The sequence below is a fragment of the Rhinolophus hipposideros genome (genome assembly GCF_964194185.1).
Source record: "Rhinolophus hipposideros genome assembly, chromosome: 1".
NCBI lineage: Eukaryota > Metazoa > Chordata > Mammalia > Chiroptera > Rhinolophidae > Rhinolophus > Rhinolophus hipposideros.
The window spans coordinates 32479443-32498549 of record NC_138047.1 but is presented as its reverse complement, the minus strand read 5'-3'; the positions used below and the strand labels follow the sequence as shown (position 1 = coordinate 32498549).

Below are 19107 nucleotides of genomic sequence, written 5' to 3'. Positions count from 1 at the left end.
TGGATATGACAATACCTGCTGGCTCACAGAGTGGGCCTGTGACCCAAGTCTTGCTAATAAGTGTGTATCTGGCCATGACGATTGTATCACGAATGAGAAATCACCCATGTCTAACCAATAAGACTCAATTATGGGACTCTGATATAAGATACACAGATAAGATGGTGTTTCTTTTGGATATCTATACAAGTTCATGATTTATTAAGAATGGAGTTAACAAAGAGGCATAAACCAGCTTGACTTAGGTTTCGTTTCACTATCATTAAAGGAGCCTTGAGTAAAACAGAACACAATGGCATATTTCACTTACAAAGGAATATCAAAGATTCTGAAATTCCCTTCAAACAAACCAAACACTGATGATATGATATCAAAGAAGCTGGATTCCTGTCCTGTCCTACCTTCCCTAGAGTTTATAGCGTTCATAATTTCTGAAATATGACATCTTGGGAAATGATTACTACCATTCAAACTAAGACAAAATCTGACCATCCTTTATGTATTTCTTGACATGAAGGAAAGAATTAACTATTAGATAATAAATAGTAATAATAATAGCAAATGATTACATAGCATTTAGTATGTGCCAAAATAGTTCTAAATGTTCCATGTGCATATTAATATGCATGTGTGTGTGTGTGTGTGTGTGTGTATTTCCTAAACTACCTCACAAAGTAGATATTATAGTTTCCAGAGCGTTGAAACTAAGCTGCAGAGAGGTTAAGAAACTTGTCAGAAGTCACATAATTTGATAGTAACAGAGCCAGGTTTTGAACTAAGATACTTGGTTCCACCATATGTGATTTCAATCATTTTTAAGGCCTACGGCAAAATGCTATTTTTCTTATAGTAATAGAAACCACTAGCTACCAATCCAATATTTAGTCAATTCATAATTTTAGGACACTGAACTTTTTCCGGATGGTAATTTCTCAAGACTTTCTGGTTCTGAGGTCAAGTTAGGCTAATATATAAGTAGAGATTATTGGAGAGACTTCTAGGAACACTCATTTATGGTGAACAGAAGGCTGGAGGAGGTCTTTTGCCTTTTTACTTATCCCTCCTGTTTTTCAAGTATGAATGCAATGGCTGGAGTACCAACAGTCTTTTTGGCCTCTGAAACAAAACTTCATGCTAAGGATATCAAAGAAAAGAGCTACTGAGTGCCCGATGCCCATGGTGTTGCCATACCCATCTTGGACATTTATCTGTGGACTTCTGTTACATGAAAAAAACAAAACAAAACCCTTACATATCTAAGTTACTATATTTTTGTATTCCACAGTATAAACAGTCACACCATGGAACCAGGAAGAAAAATGAGCAATTCGAATATATCCCTTTTGGAGTTTTAATTATTCCAAAATTTATATTAAGACAGGTATCTAAGGTCCTTTCTCACACCAGGAACTATGTGTGCAGTATAAAGCATATGAAGTTCCTGTACTCACTTATGAGACAAACCTATACCCTAAAACAGGGGTGTCCAAACTTTTTTCAACGTTTTTCACCAAGGGCCATATGCGGTAAAATACACAAACAGCCGGGCCACTCACTCCAGGTGAAGTATGTATTGCCTCACCTGGTTTATTTAAGTAAACTAAATATATTTTTGAATTTGCTGCAGGCCGATTAACAATGGATCATGGGCCGCAGTTGGCCCGCAGGCCACAATTTGGACAACCCTGCCCTAAAGAATGTTTCCTATTTGATGTTAGTTTTTAATACAAAAAAAAACACACAAAACAAAACAAACAAAAAAAACCTCTGGGATTCATATTGAATAGAATATTAAGAAAAAAATATCAGGGCATATTAACAATATATAAACTTATTCATATATTTATAAGTTCACATATAGACTTACAGTCACATATTCATATGTTATCTGTAAATTTGACAAAATTATTTGGTTTCAAATATAGTTGGTAAATTCCTTATGAATATTTCTTACTTATATAAAGTTCTGAAAGATGTTAAGCAACTGAAAGAATCAGAAGCCACAATTTCACAAAATAATCATCATGTTTATAGAAATGTAAAATGAGGTTTGTATATTGTGAATGCGTTGTTCACTCATAGGAGCCTTGAAGGCACAAAATCTGAGGTAATAGGTTAAAAGTTTCCCAAGTGCTTTCTGATGCTATTGGCAACAGAGAGCAGCTACCTCATAATGAAGGAAGTTGCATCTGGTGTTTGTTCAAGGATGTATCCTGAGCATCTGGAACAGTCGTGATAAAAATAGCTGCTCAATAAGTATTTGTTGATGGTGAATGAATTGGGCATGAACACTCAGAGAAAGTCAAAATAGGCTTTTATCACTGCAAGATGCATGGGCAGCCCCCTTGAGGAAATAGTTTTGAAACATATCAAGCTGGATCTGCAACCATACAATAAATTCAATATACAAAATGGAACAGATAAAATCCAATATAATGGAGCATAGTCTCTAATATTAAGGGGTACCCATTCTAATTTCAATTCCTCTGTTTACTGTCTTGTTTGCTCCGTTGTCTTATTCTATTCACAGCATGAAAACAGACCTCCAGGGTTGAGAAATTTGACATCTGTATGCCAGGGCATATTAATTTCTTAACTGTAATAGTTTTTTTACTTGGCTGGGTTACCCATCATAGAAAGCCTTCGAGGCAGGAGGAGGACAGGTGATTTAACGATCTCTCATCAGCTTGTAAACATGACTGTGGACTCAGAGAAATTAGACAGGTTAGAAACGTTGCTTAGGTAACTGCTGTCTCCCAGTCAGATGATGATGTTCAAACTCAAAAGGAGGCAGACAACAATGAAGAATGGAATAGGGTGCAGCAATAAGGGGGCTGGAAAGCTTTCCAGTCCCATTCCAGGCAGGACGTAGAATTTTTGTTTATCTTTTACTTGAACAAATATACATGTACACTCACATGAAATTATGTTTATTATAAGCTGTACACAGAATAACTTGTAGAGATAATACTAAGGATGCTTTTACTCCCTAACAGTCTCAATTTACATGAAAATGTGACTTTTTTGATCCTTAAATCTATATTGTAAGTGATTCATATAAAAATTTGCACATTCAATATAGCTCGTATTTTTAATTTTATATTTGTTACCACTATTTAACTTTCATACATTTATTATAGTTAAACCTATCAGCTTTGACACGAACATATTCTGCTGATTCAAAGTTATATATGTATTTGTCTATTTACCTCCCCTCTATACTTAGGTAGAGTCCTCTACTTGCTTCTTTTGACATACGCATCTATATTATTTATGCTACAAAATTTCTATTTATCTCAGTGCAATATTTTATTTTTTTCATGACCCTTATCAAACAAATACCTTATTATTTTATACCATCTGTGATATATTTACTTACATATATATTTAGCTCTTTCTGGAATATCAATTCAATCCTGTTCATTTTCTTTCTGATTTTAATTATTGTGTTATTTTCCCTTAAACACTTTTCTCTGTATTATTTGTGCTCTGAAAATCATGTAACCTTATTTTTCAAGTCATATGAATAAAAATTTTGTTATTTTTGGCGAAAACAATTTTTTTATCTTTGATTCAATAATTTTTAATTTTTGAAATAGGTATCTGAGAACATGCCTCTGTGTCTAAATCCTAGGAAACACCACTGTGCTCATTCAATGATGTATTTTTTATATCTCAGGAATTTTCAAAATTATTTTACTGAGGTAAAATTCATATAACATACAACTCACCATTTTAAAGTGTACAATTCAGTGGTATTTATGCATTCGGAATGTTAAGCAACCACCACCTCTCTCTGTTTTCAAAGCCCTAGATCTTTTTCATCACCCTAGAGAAACACCCTGTTCTTATTAAGCGATCACATCCTGTTTCCCCGGCCTCCATCCACTGGTAACTACTAAACTGCTTTCTGTCTCTATAGATTTGCCTATTTTGCATTAATTAATATAAAAGAACTCATATGTGACCTTTTAAGTCTGGCTTCTGTCACTTAGCATGATGTTTTTGAGGTCCATCCATGTTGCAATATGTATCAGTATTTAATCTGTTTTTAATGAATGAATAATATTCCATTGTAAGTATATCCCACATTTTGGTTATCCATTCATCTGTTGATATATACCACTTCTTATGGGTTGCTTCCATCTTTTTTTTTTTTTATTAGTTTCAGGTGCACAAGACAAAGTAATACTTACACTATGTGAACCCCCCTCCACCCACCCACTATCCCTCTGACGTCTCACAGAGCCATTACATTTCCACTGTCTCTATTCCTAATGCTGTACTCCGCTTCTTGTAAGTATATACATACATATATACATATATATATATATATATATATATATATATATATATATATACACACATATAATTATAGTTGACATTCATTATTGTTCAGCTTCAGGTGTGCAGTGCAGTGATCAGGCATCTACATCATCCCTGAGGTGGTCTCCCTAATGAGACAAGTGTCCACCGGATACCCTACAAAACCTTTACGACATTATTGATTACATTCCCCAAATTAATTTTCAAAACCCCGTGGCCATCCTGTGGTTACCGATTGTTTTCTAATCCCCTCACCTTCTCCCTTATCCTCACCCCCTCGCCCATGGAGCAACCCTGTTTTTCCTCTTTGTCTCCAAAACTGTTTCTGCTTAGTTCATTCACTTATTCTCTTCTTTAGATTCTGCATATAAGTGAGGTCATATGGTATTTGTCTTCCTCTGTCTGACTTATTTCACTTAACATAATGTGCTCTAGGTCCATCCATGTTGTTGCAAACGGTAAGATTTCTTTCTTCTTTATGCTGCGTAATACTCCATTGTATAAATGTACCACAGTTTCTTAATCCAGTCATCTACCGGTGGGAATTTCGGTTGTTTCGATGTCTTGTATTGTGTATAGTGCGGCAATAAACATAGGAGTGCATAAAGATATTTGAGTTGGAGTTTTGGATTTCTCCGGATAGATACCTAGGAGTAAAATTGCTGGATCATAAGGTAGTTCCATTTTCAGATTTTTGAGATACCTCCATACAGTTTTCTATAGTGGCTGCACCAATCTGCAATCCAACCAACAGTGCCCAAGCGTTCCCTTTTCTCCACATCCCCGTCAGCACTTGTTGTTTGTTGATTTATTCATGATAGCCATTTTGACTGGGATGAGGTGGTATCTCATTGTGGTTTTTATTTGCATTTATCTGATGGTTAGTTAGGTTGAGCATTTTTTCTTATGTCTGTTTGCCATCTGTATGTCCTTTTTAGAGAAATGTCTCTTCATGTCCTCTGCTCATTTTTCAATTGGGTTGTTTGTTTTTCTGGAGTTGAGTTGAGTGAATTTTTATAAATTTGTGATATTAACCCCTTAATAGATATATCATTGGCAAATATCTTTTCCCATTCAGTAGGATCCCTTTTTGTTTTATTGATGGTTTCCTTTGCTGTGAAAAAACTTTTTAGTTTGATGTAATCCCACATTTTTGTTTTTTTTCTTACTTCCCTTGCGTGAGGGGATAAATCAGTAAAAATCTTACTCCAGGTAATGTCTGTGAAGTTTCTTCCTATATTTTCTACTAGGTATTTTATGGTTTCAGATCTTACATTTAAGTCTTTAAGCCATTTTGAATTTGTTTTTGTATATGGTGTAAGGAGGTGGTCCAGCTTCATTTTTTTGCATGTGTCTGTACAGGTTTCCCATCACCATTTATTGAATAGACTGTCTTTACCCCACCATACATTCTTGCTTCCATTGTCGTACATTACATGGCCATATAGGCATGGATTTATTTATGGACTCTCTATTCTGTTCCATTGATCTATGTGTCTGTTTTTATGCCAGTACCATACTGTTTTGATTACTGTAGCCTTGTAGTATAATTTGATGTCAGGTATTGATATACCTCCCACTTTGTTCTTATTTCTCAAGATTGCTGAGGCTATCTGGGGTCTTTTATGGTCCCACATAAATTTTAGGATAATATGTTCTATTTCTGTAAAAAACGTCGTTGGTAGTTTGATAGGAATTGCGTTGAATATGTACATTGCCTTAGGCAGTACGGACATTTTAACTATATTAATTCTTCCCATCCATGAACGTGGTATGTGTTTCCATCTATTTGTATCTTCTTTCATTTCTTTCTTCAGTGTCTTATAATTTTCTGAGTACAGATCTTTTACTTTTTTGGTTAAATATATTCCCAGGTATTTTATAGTCTTTGGAGCAATTGTAAATGGGATTGCTTTTTAAATTTCTCCTTCTGATGCTTTATTATTGGTATATACAAATGCAACTGATATCTGAATGTTAATTTTGTATCCTGCTACTTTACTAAATTCATCTATCAGTTCTAATACTTTCTTGGTGGAGTCTTTAGGGTTCTCTATATACAGTATCATATCATCTGTATATAATGACAATTTTACTTCCTCCTTACCAATTTGGATGCCTTTTATTTCTTTTTCTTGTCTGATTGCTGTGGCTAGAACTTCCAGCACTATGTTGAATAGAAGTTGAGAAAGTGGGCAACCTTGTCTTGTTCCTGATCTTAGGGGGGATGGTTTTAGCTTTTCCCCATTGAGTATGATGTTAGCTGTGGGTTTATCATATATGGCTTTTATTATGTTGAGATATGATCTCTCTATTCCTACTTTCTTAAGGGTTTTTATCATAAATGGCTGCTGTATTTTATCAAATGCTTTTTCTGCATCTATTGATATGATCATCTAATTTTTATTTTTCATTTTGTTAATGTGGTGTATCACATTAATTGATTTGTGGATGTTGATCCACCCTTGCATACCAGGGATGACTCCCACTTGATCATGGTGTATGATCTTTTTAATGTATTGCTGAATTCTGTTCACCAATATTTTGTTGAGGATTTTTGTATCTATGCTCATTAGCGATATTAGCCTGTAGTTTTCTTTTTTTTGTGGTGTCTTTGTCTGATTTTGGAATCAGGGAGATAGTGGCTTCATAAAAGGTGTTTGGGAGTCTTCCCTCCTTCTGGATTTTTTGGAAGAGCTTGAGGAGAATAGGTGATAATTCTTTTTTGAACGTTTTGTAAAATTCACCTGTAAAGCCATCTGGTCCAGGGCTTTTGTTTGTTGGGAGATTGTTGATTACTGATTCAATTTACCTGGTGGTAATCAGTCTATTCCGGTTTTCTGTTTCTTCTTGAGTTAGCCTTGGAAGGTTGTATGCCTCTAGAAAATTGTCCATTTCTTCCAGATTGTCAAATTTGTTGGCATTTAGTTGCTCATAGTAATTTCTTAATTTTTTTTGTATTTCTGCGGTGTCTGTTGTCATGTCTCATCTTTCATTTCTGATTTTATTAATTTGGGTCCTCTCTCTTTTTTTTAATGAGTCTGGCTAAAGGTTTGTCGATTTTGTTTATCTTCTCTAAGAACCAACTCTTGGATTCATTGTATTGGATATTTTGTATTATTTTTCTGGTTTCTATTTCATTTATTTCCTCTCTGATCTTTATTATCTCCTTCCTTGTACTCCCTTTGGGCTTATTTTGCTGTTCTTTTTCCGGGTCCCTTAAGTGTGAACACATACTGTTGATAAGTGATGTTTCTTGTTTCTTAAGGTAGACATGCAATGCTATGAATTTCCCTCTTAGGACTGCTTTCACAGCATCCCATAGATTTTGGGTCGTCCTGTTTTCATTTTCGTTTGTCTCGAGATATCTTTTGATTTCTTCCTTGATCTCCTGGTTGACCCATTCATTATTTAGTAACATGTTATTCAGCCTCCATGAATTGGTGTGTCTTTCAGTTTTTTTTCCTGCCGTTCATTTCTAATTTCATAGCACTGTGGTCAGAGAAGACAATTGGTATGATTTCAATTTTCTTAAATTTATCAGAACTTGTTTTGTGGTCTAACATATGGTCCATCTTGGAAAATGTTCCATGTGCGCTTGAGAAGAACATGTATTTTGCAGCATTGGGGTGAAATGCTCTGAAAATATCGATTAAATCCAAGTGGCCCAATGTATCATTTAAGGCTGTTGTTTCTATATTGATTTTCTGTCTTGAAGACCTGACCCTTGTTGTCAGCGGTGTGTTGAAGTCCCCTACTATGATAGTGTTACTGTTGATCTCTGTCTTTATGTCAGACAATATCTGTTTTATATATTTAGGTGCTCCTATGTTGGGTGCATAGATGTTTACTAGGGTTATGTCCTCTTGTCAGATTGATCTCTTTATTATTATATAGTGCCCATCTTTGTCTTTTAATATGTTCTTCATTTTCAAGTTTATTTTGTCAGATATAAATATTGCAACTCCAGCTTTTTTCTCATTTCCATTTGCATGAAATATTTTACTCCAACCCTTCACTTTCAGCCTGTGTGTGTCTTTTGATCTGAGGTGAGTCTCTTGTATACAGCATATACAAGGGTCTTGCTATCTTATCCACTCAGCTACCCTATGTCTCTTGATTGGAGCATTTAATCCGTTTACATTTAAAGTGATTATTGATAGGTACATAGTTATTGCCGTTTTTAAATTCGTAGTTAGATTGTTTTCATCTTTCTTTATTTACAGAAGTCCTTTTAGTATTTCTTGCAATGCTGGCTTGGTGGTAATAAATTCCTTCAGCTTACTCATTTCCGGGAAGCTCTTTATCTCTCCATCAACTTTAAATGATAGCCTTGCTGGATAAAGCAATCTAGGTTGTAGGCCTTTGTTTTCCATCACTTTGAGTATCCCTGCCACTCCCTCCTGGCCTTCAATGTTTCTGTAGAAAAGTTATTTGATAGTTTTATGGGACTTCCCTTGTATGTAACCCTCTGTCTTTCTCTTACTGCTTTTAGGATTCTCTCTTTGTCTTTAAGCATTGCCATTTTAACTATAATGTGTCTTGGTGTGGACCTGTTTGGGTTTATCCTGCTTGGAACTCTCTGCACTTCCTAGGCTTGTATGTTGGTTTCCTTCATCAGGTTAGGGAAGTTTTCAGACATTATTACTTCAAATATGTTCTCAATCCCTTGCTTCCTCTCTTCACCTTCTGGTATTCCTATGATGCACACGTTGTTGCACTTGATGTTATCCCAGAGGTCTCTTAAATCATTGACATTGATTTTTTTTCTTTTTTCTTTCTGTTGTTCTGTTTGGGTGATCTCTGCTAACTTGTCTTCTAAGTCGCTGATTCAATCCTCTGCTTCATCTAACCTTCTGTTAATTCCTTCAAGTGAGTTCTTTATTTTGGTAATTGTGTTCTTTAGTTCTAACTGGGTTGTTCGTTATGATTTCTATATCCTTCTTTATGTCGTCTCTAAGCTCCTTAAACATTCTTATCATCAGTGTTCTGAACTCTGTCTCTGATAGGTTGGTTACCTTTGTTTTATTTGATTCCACTTCTGGAGGTTTCTTCTGTTCTTTTATTTGGGATATGTTTCTTTGTTTCCCCATTCTGGCTGACTCTCTGTGTTTGCTTTGATGTAAATCCCCTAGAGTTCTTAGTTCTTGCTGGGTTATCTTATGTAGTATGTGTCCTTTATATTTGACTTGCACTACTTCATTCTTCTCCTCTGTGTTTGCTCCAAAGGTGACTCTTGTGTTGTGTATATTGTCCTGTTAAAGGAGATCTTTAATTGCTTTTCACTTGTGAGTAGGTGGGGTTAACTCCTAGGCTGACTAGTTGTGAGACTTGGCTCTGCCCACCACAGGGTGTTCTGCTGCGTAAGGGTTGACCGCTTAAATGTGGTTTGGCCTCTATGGGCTCTTGTGCCTGTAGAGAATTCCCTCTGGGTGTGTCATTTGTAGGTGAAACCCAGTAGTACTCTGGTTTGGTCTGGAGTTGGCCTCTGGATATGTTGAATCTTGTGCCTCTTAAGCTGGGCCCTGGTAGGGCAATTTGAGAACAAAGCAAAACACCAAGCACAACAACAACAACAACAAAGAAAATATCAAATACATTCACATGTAAAAACAACCTACAACCCCCACTCAACACAGGCAAAGATATCAAAGATATAAAGACAAAACAAAAAAAAAACAAAACAAAAAGCAGTGCCAGTCTTGACTTAAGCCCACCAAGTAATCTCCAGGTTGTCCTCTGCTATACCAAAGAGTCCCCTGTGTATTGTGCAGGCAGAGCCGGTCACCTGGTGCCCAGAGTGATGTTCGGACTGCAGATTTAGATGAGTGGGGCTGAGGAGTCTGGATGGTAGTTTTTACAAATTCAGTGCGGTTTCTGCCCTTGCCTGCACATATATGCACTGAGAGTAGCACCACCAGCCCTTTGTCCAGTTCTCCTGAGTCTTAGGGCACTTCTTCCGTGTGTGTGTGTGTGTGTGTGTGTGTGTGTGTGTGTGTGTGGCAGGTGGGAGATTTCTGAGCTGCTGAAAGCCAGGAGCTGCATCTGCTGCCTACTGCTGATCCCTGGGAGTGTCTCTGCAGTTGTATTTGCCCCGCCCTAGGCAGGCCAGAAAGGGTGGGGGCTGGGGATGGAAGGGTCTTCTCTCTCCCAGCCCAGCTGTGTCACACTCTTCCAGCAGGCCAGAAAAGGTGGTGGCTGGGGGTAGAGGAGTCTCTTCTCTCCTAGCCCAGCCAAAATCACACTCTTCCCAGCCTCTTCCCTGGGTCAGAGCTGCCTGCCAATCTTCCCAGAGCCTGAGCACTAAGGCTCCTCTGTAATCTGACCCTACTCCTCAGTTCAGGAGCCAGTTTAAGTCTCTGGAAGGGCGGGGGTAGGATTGGAAGAGGTGGGGGGATGGGAGGGGCCCAGGTATGGAGTTTGTGTCCTTTGTCTGGCCTAGGGCCCAACTGGAGGTCCCAGATGAGGTTACTGCCTCAAATGCTGGATATGCTGCCCCCTTGGCAGGAGTGATCAGCTGTGGGACGCAGGGAAAGAGCCCACCTCCTGGCTTTTGTGTTCTCTGTTCCGTTCTGGGATCCCCTGAGTCTCTGCAGCTGAGGATGCCCACCGTGTCTCCACCGCCTCAGATGCCAGCCGCATTTCCACAGCCGCAGATATGGGCTGCATCTCCACAGCCACAGATGCGGGCTGCATCTCCACTCTGCTCCCTTCCCTCTTCCCCTGCTCGCCCAATTTGCCCACCTGCAAATAATCCTTGCACGAGTCACTTAGCTGTTCTGCATGATGAGCAGAGAGTCTTTTGATGGGTTATATGTCCCGTTTGTGATAAGATCCGGAGGAGAACTCAAAAAGTGTGCCCTGCTGCTGCCATTCCTATGATGTCACCCTGCTTCCATCTTTTGACTATTAGGAATGGTGCTGTTATAAACATCAGGTTTCCATGTGAACATGTTAACATTAATTGGGTATATACCTAGAGTTGGAATTGGTGGGTCATGTGGTAATTCTGTTTAACATTTTGAGAAAATGCTAAACTATTGTTTTCATAGGCTGCACCATTTTGCAATTCTACCAGCAATATAAGAGGATTTCTATCTCTCCACATCCTCGCCAACACTTATTTCCTGTTTTTTCTTTTAATTTTTTTATTATTATTAGTTTAGACATCTTAAAGTGTATAAATGTATTTTATTGTGATTTTCATTTGCATTTCTGGAATGTCCAATGATGTTGCCCATCATTTCATTGTATACTTTCTTTAGAAAAAAAGCCCATTCAAGCTCTTGGTTCATTTTCTAAAACTGTTGTTATTTTTTTCTTCTTTTTGAGTTGTGAGACTTCTTTACTTATTCAGTATATTAAACCCTTATCAGACATACGATTTGCAAATATTTTTTTCCCATATGTAGTCTTTTCACATTCTTGATAATGTTCTTTGAGGCCTCAAAGTTTTCATTTTAATGAAATTCAATGTACCTATTTTTTCTTTGTTACTGGTGCTTTTGGTGTCAGATCCAAGGTTATAAAGATTGGTCCTATGTTTTCTTCTGATAGTTTTTAAGTTTTAGGTTTTTTAAATAATTTTTTGTATTTTTGAATTACAGTTGACATATATTAGTTTCTGGTGTACAGCCAACATACTGATTAAATACTTCTGCAACTCAAGAAGTGATCATCCCAATGAACCTCGTACCCATCTGACACCATACATCATTATTACCATATTATTGACTATATTCCTTATGCTATGCTCTACATCCCCATGACTACTTTGTAACTACCAATTTGTAGTTCTTAATTCCTTCTACTTTTTCACCCACTTCTCCACCCCCCTTCATCTGACAACCATGAAAATGTTCTCTGTGTCTATGAGCTTATTTCTGTTTTGTTTGTTTCTTTTGTTCTTTGAGTTCCACATGTAAGTGAATTCATATGGCATTTCTTTGTCTTTCTCTGTCCGACTTACTCCACTCAGCACAGTACCTTCTAGGTCCATATATGTTGTTGCAGATAGCAAAATTTCATTCTTTTTATGGCTAAGTAATATTCTATTGTATATGTGTACCACTTCTTTATCCATTTATCCATTCAGAAACACCCAGGCTGCCTCCACATTTTGGCCATTGTAAATGACACTGCAATGATCATAATGATGCATATGTCCCTTCCAAGTAGTGTTTTGGGTGTCTTCGGATAAATACCCAGAAGTGGGATTATTAGGTCCTTCTTTGTGTCTTGTAATAGCCTTTGTTTTAATGTCTGTTGTGTAGGGTAAAAGTATTGCCACCTCACCTTTTTTTTTTCAATTCTAAATTTCATGAAATATCTTTTTCCATCCATTTATTTTCAGTCTGCGTGTCTTTAAATTTGAAGTGAGTCTCTTGTAGGCAGCATACATAATGATTTTGTTTTCTTATTCATTCAGCCATGCTATGTCTTCTGTTTAGATCATTTAACTCATTTACATTGAAGGTAATTGTTGATAGATATGTAACTATTGCCATATTATTTTTTTAAGTATAATTTCCATTTTATTTTTCTCTCTGTTTTTTTAAGTATAATTTCCATTTTATTTTTCTCCCAGTGTTCATGTGTTTGTTTGTTTGTTTTCATTACCATATTATTATTCATATTTTTTAATCTCATTTTCTTCTTCTTAAAGAAATCCCCTTAACATTTCTTGTAATACTAGTTTGGTGGTTACAAACTCCTTTAGCTTTTTCTTGTCTGGGAAGCTCTTTATCTGTCCTTTAATTTGAAATGATAGCTTTGCTGGGTAATCTTGATTGTAGGTCCTTGCTTTTCATCACTTTGAATATTTTGTGCCCGTCCCATCTGGCTTGCAAAATTTCTTTTGATCAATCAGCTTCGTTGTAAGTAACTAACTTCTTTTTTCTTGATACTTTTAAGATTCTGTCTTTGTCTTTAACCTTTGGCCTTTTAATTATGATGTGTCTTAGTGCAGACCTCTTTGGGTTCATTTTGTTTCGGACTCTGCACTTTCTGGGCTTGTATGTCTATTTCTTTAACCAGATAAGGGAAGTTTTCTGTCATTATTTCTTCAAATAGGTTTTCAATTCCTTGCTCTCTCTCTTTGCCTTCTGGTATGTTGGTGCACTTGATATTGTCTCAGAGGCCCCTTAAACTATCCTTATAATTTTGGATTCTTTTTTGTTCTTTTTGCTGTTCTGATTGGGTGTTTTCTGCTACCTTATCTTCCAGATTGCTAGTTTGATCATCTGCTTCATGCAATCCACTGTTGATTCCCTCATATATCCTTTATTTCAGTTATTGTATTATTTATGTCTTATTAGTTCTTTTTTATGTTTTCTATCTCCATTTTTATGTTTCCTATCTCTTTATTGAAGTTCTCTCTGAGATCACCAATCATACTTATAATCAATGTTTTGAACTCTGAGGATGGTAGACTATTTGTCTCCATTGTATTTAGTTGTTTTTCTGGAGCTTTGTTCTGTTCTTTCATTCTGAACACGCCTCTTTGTCCCATTTTGGTTGTTTGATTCTACACATTAGATAGAGCTTCTATGTCTCTCCATCTTAGTAAAGTGGCCTTATGTATTAGGTGTCCTGTGGAGTCCAGTGGTGCAGTGTCCCTGGTCTCCTGAGCTGGGTGATGCAAGTATGTCCATTGTGTGGGTTCTGTGTGCCCTCTTGGTGTAGTTGAGCCTTGGTTGCTGTTTGCATGTTAATGGAAAAGACTGATTGGGCTGATTGGTTGTGAGGACTGGCTGTGACTACAGTGGAGGAGCTATGGTGCAGGGGCTGACCCTACAGAGCAGGATTTGCCCTAGCAGAGCTCTGGTGCCTTCCCAGTCTGCCCTTTGGATGTGTTGTCTATGGATGTGACCTGGTGGCTCTTTGGTGGGGTCCAAATTCAGCCACCAATTGTGCCTGTCTTGGGGACTCCTGAGAGAGGCCCCACCAAGGGCAAAGTTCAGCAATAGCCTGTGCCCTTCCCGGGGCCACTTTATATGAGCCACAAAGCAATCCACAGATGTCTTCGACCAGTGCTGCTTTTGCAAGTGCCAGGGAGAAACTAAAGTGGAATTGAGGCAGACTGTCCTTATTTCCAGGCTGGGGGCTGCTTAGCAAGAGGTACAGGGTATGCCAAGGCTAGATCTTGCTTGCCTGGGATTTGTGAAACTTTATCAGATTTTAGGAAAGTGTATAGCATGAATCCTGACAGGCCATCTGTATGGAAAAGCCACTGGAAGTGGATTGAGTGAGCTGCAAGTTTGTTGGGGAGGAGTCTCAGTTTATCACCAGGTCAGGGCATCCCTTGTTAGCCAGGTTGATGGAGACTCAGGTATGGCAGCCACCTGCATGCGCATGCAGGGAGGGGGAAGGGCTCAACAAAGGTACAATGGCTTCTGCCAGCACTTCAGTCTAGAAGAAAGCTGCCCCTCCAGCCTTTGCCTTAAAACCAGACAATTCAGTTTCTTCTCAGCACCTTCCAAGTGCTGCCCCAGCACTGGAGCTCAAAGCAAGTGATCCTGTCAGTGAGTAAGACCATGTGTGGAAATTTTAAGAGGAGTGCTTTGAACTCCAGCTGCCCTCCATATCACTCAGCCACAGCCTCCACTGGTTTTCACTGCCAAAAGTTATGGGGACTTCTCTTCCTAGCTGGCACTGGAACCCTGGACTCTGGAGCCTGGTGTGGTGCTGGGATGTCCTTGCTCCTCAGGGGAAACCTCCACAGCTGAGATATCTTTCCTGATTTTTAACTGCCAAACACTGGTAAGGAGACCAGCCCATTCCACATCTCTGTCTTCCTACCAGTCTCAATGTGGCTTCTTCTGTATGTCCTTAGTTATAGCACTGTTCAGCTAGACATCATGCAATTCTCAATGATGGTTATTTTGTAGCTATAATTTTGATGTAGTTGTGAGAGGATGGAAGCACTGCGTTTGCTACTCTGCCTGGAAATCCCTGTCTTCTAGTTTTAGATTTTATTTTAAAGTTTTATATCCATCTGAATTAATTATTGCATCTGGAATGAGGTAGGGGTCCAACTTCATTATTTTCCATGTGGTTGGTGGTCATCCAGCTGGCCCAGCACCATTTGATGAAGATACTTCTGTTTTCCCATAGAAAGGTCTTGACACCCTTGTTGAAAATTAATTGTTCATAGATGTTTAAGTTTGTTTCTGGACTCTCAATTTTATTCCATTGGTCTATAAGATATGTCTGTTCTTATGCCATTTCCACACTGTTTTGATTAGCATAACTTCATACTAAGTTTTGAAACTGGAAAATCTACCAACTTTGTTTTGATTTTTCAATATTGATTTGACTATTTGGAGTCTGCTTGCAATTCCATATGAAATTTAGGATTGGTTATGCAACTTCTGCAACAAAGGACATTTTGGACTTTTGATGGTTATTGAATTGCATCTATAGATTGCTTTGGGGATTATTCTCATTTTAACAGATTGTCTTCAAATCCAGGAACGTGGGATGTTTTTCCATTCAAATAGGTCTTTTTTTTTATTTTATTTATTTCCACAATGTTTTATCGTTTTCAGTGATTAAGTCTTTCACCTATTTGTATAAATTCATTTCTAGGCATTTTACTCTTTTGGATGTTGTCAATTGAATTATTTTCTTAATTTCCTTTTGAATTATTCATCACTCATGTGTAAAATTAAACTGATTGGATTAACAATAAGAATAGCTAACAGTTATATAGCACATATTAAATGCCAAGGATGTTTTAAGAGCTTTATATAGGTCTGTGGCCTCAAAAAACTATAGTAGCTTGTTACTGCCTGTAAGATAAAGGTAAGTTGTATTAACATGGCCTACAAGGTCTTTCTTATCTGGGTCTTAAACTTCAATCTGTATGCACTTCCACTGACATTGAAACAGCTCACTGTCACCGAACACACTATGTTCTTTCATCTTTTGATGTCATTTCATTACACAATCTATCATTTTTGGCTAGGATTTTTGCCCCATCTCATCTGTTTGGGAATATTCTACTCATCCTTCAAGATTTAGCTCAACTGTTAACTACTTAATCAGTTCTCCTAAAGATGATCCTTGCTGCTGTTTTGTATAACAACTTGTATATGCATAATTTATAATGCCTTCATCTTGTGTTGCCATTATTATTATTATTATTACTATTGCTTATTATGTTGTCCTCCACTATACTGAGCTAGTTGAATGCAAGAACTATATTCCACTTGCAGCTCTAGGGCCTGGTGTGATATCTGATATAGTAGATTCTCAATAAAACTTTTCTAAATGATTGAGTGGAAAAAATACACAAAGGTAATCTACCTTGTTATAAAATGTGCTTAGCCTAGTTCATATATCCAAGAGCAGTAGCCAAGTTCTCTTGAATGGTTTAAATCAAAAAAATTAAATTTGTCATTAAACACAGTAATGGAAGTGAATGGGTGTATCTCTTTCTCTCCATCCTTCCCTCCCATTCTCTCTCTAACTTAAACTACTAAGATCATCTTTGTTTATCTAAAAATAAAACAAAATAAACACAGAAAGCCTAGAAATATGGTACTGTTATATTCTAAATTAAAATCTCTAACAATGTTTTACTTATACTAACATGGACACAAATGTTATGAAGCAAAATGATTTAACAAAAAGAACACAATGTATTTCCAGAAGATTTGAGTACTATTTATATCCCTTACTAACATTGTGGCACTGACTCTGTATTTTACATCTCGGAGCCTCAGTTTCCTCATCTACAAGGTGAAGCCAATATCCCCTGGCCCACACACCACAATAATTGATGTATGAAGAAAGATAATGCTTTCAAAAGTATACTATGAAACATAATGTGCTCTACAACAAAGTGTGTAGTTATCCACTCACCAAACACAGTTCTTGCAGGCACAGATTCTCTGTTAAGCCAGAATGACACTTGGGAGAGAATGACAGTCATGATGCAAGGCAGATATGTCTGAATCACAAAATACCCAATTTTTCTTTTCAAGTGGAAATGAGCTGTCATTACGGTATATTCACCTAGAAGAAAAATTTAAGAAGCTTAAGGAACTGTGATAGTCAATAGTTTGCACATTTTGGAAATGAAAGGGATTATAAAAAGAACAGTCTCTGATTTTTAAAAGGAAAGAATTTATCACATATATGACATGAAAAGCATATAACCTTTAAATGTCTCCTTAGCATAGCAAGACTATTTAAAGGAGAATCTTAATACTACCAAGAAACTTGTACTGCATGTCTACAGCATGGTACCTGTTTTTCTCCGTAGGTTGTATTTATATACCAATGGTGGTACAGGATTAATAAATCTTCTGTAGCCGTAGATTATTTTACCTACTTAGGCCCCTCATCCCTACTGGTATCAGCCTCAAGTTCAGTTCTCTCGGGCTCTTTAAGCGTTGATCTTTGGCCACATCTCCAAGACCGATTTTCTGGGCCAGATTTTCCAGTTTTGAACCTGTAACCAATTCTGATTTTTCCAGTGTTGTATGTCTGCTCTTATTCATTGCAGTCAGTTTTATTCTATCCTCAGAGCCACCTTCCTTTCTGCTCTCTGGGTTTACATCTGTCAGGTATAAGCTCATTGGTCCACACAGCTGCTTTTTTTAGATGAAGATGACCCTTAGAAAGGGCATCAGCTTTGCCACACAAGCCAGTAGTAATTATCCATAAATTGAGAGTTGAATATGTACCAATGCAATATACAGATGATGTATTATAGAATTGTACACTTGAAACCTATGTGATTTTAACCAATCTCAACCTAATACATTCAATAAAATAGAATTTAAAAATCTGACAAAGGTACTCTTAAAAACAAAAAGTTGAGTAATCATGTTATCCAAATGGGGGAAAAGAATTAGAAAACTAGGGAAATTGTAACACTGTTTGAAGGTAAAGTGGATTGTCAGAGGAGACACACTTTCTGGGTATGAGGTATGTTTTACAGTACTGTTTCTGAAACTCTAATGCACCTTGGAATCTCCTTGGAATCTTGTTAAAATGCAGATCCTAACTTAGTAAGGGGTCAAGCCTGAGATTTTGAATTTATAAAAAGCTTCCAAGCACAGTCCATGCTGCTAGTTCTTGTACATAAACAGCAAAAGGTTTTAAGCAAACTGATATATTTCTAGGGACTTCAACCTATGAATTTTCTTAGAAACTATCTTTTATTTTTAGACTCATTTTACTAACCTGTACTGGATTTAATTGTCTCCTTCCCAATTGATTGGCCCAACAGATCATATTGATTTAACCTGGAGCCATCAGGAGCAACTTGTACGGAATCAGATGCATTGTAAGTCCAAATATAAGTGACCTCTGAGGTTGTATAAGCATCTGTAGGAAGTAAGGAAAAAAAATTATCACTTTAGTAAGAACCATCAATAAAGTACAACATCAAGTGTTGTATATTACATAGAATCACTGTTAACTAAAAACAACTTGATATTTATAGATCATAATTTTTAGGGTAAAAAGTATCTAAAATTTACAACTTCAATATGAAGTTGACAAAAAGATACAATCATGATCATAAGAGTATTTTCACTGCAACCACGTTGAGAAGTGAAGAGCACATCTCTTTAGACCTTGCAATAATCACTGGGCCTCGAGAAAGTTAAAACATCTCTTATAGTCTCACAGTGGTAGATGAAGATATTGTGGTAAACAGGTTATGAATGCCCATAGCCCAGTTGAATAGTTTAGAACAGCAGTCACTCATGAAATAACAATCATAATCCAAAATAATATTGTTTCTGGACATAAAGTAATTTAGTT

General features: G+C 37.0%; 1 protein-coding gene across 4 annotated transcripts in view; it reads right to left on the bottom strand.

The window, feature by feature from the left end:
• The window catches only part of GABRA2 (gamma-aminobutyric acid type A receptor subunit alpha2), a 147162-nt gene that overhangs the window by 39789 nt on the left and 88266 nt on the right, over positions 1-19107 (bottom strand). For all 4 annotated transcript variants that reach the window (XM_081062044.1, XM_081062046.1, XM_081062045.1 and 1 more), the window contains 2 exons: positions 18523-18666; positions 17194-17346 (listed from right to left, as the gene is read on the bottom strand). In XM_081062044.1, the coding sequence (XP_080918170.1) occupies positions 17194-17346; positions 18523-18666 (297 nt within the window). The remainder of the gene's footprint in view (positions 1-17193; positions 17347-18522; positions 18667-19107) is intronic.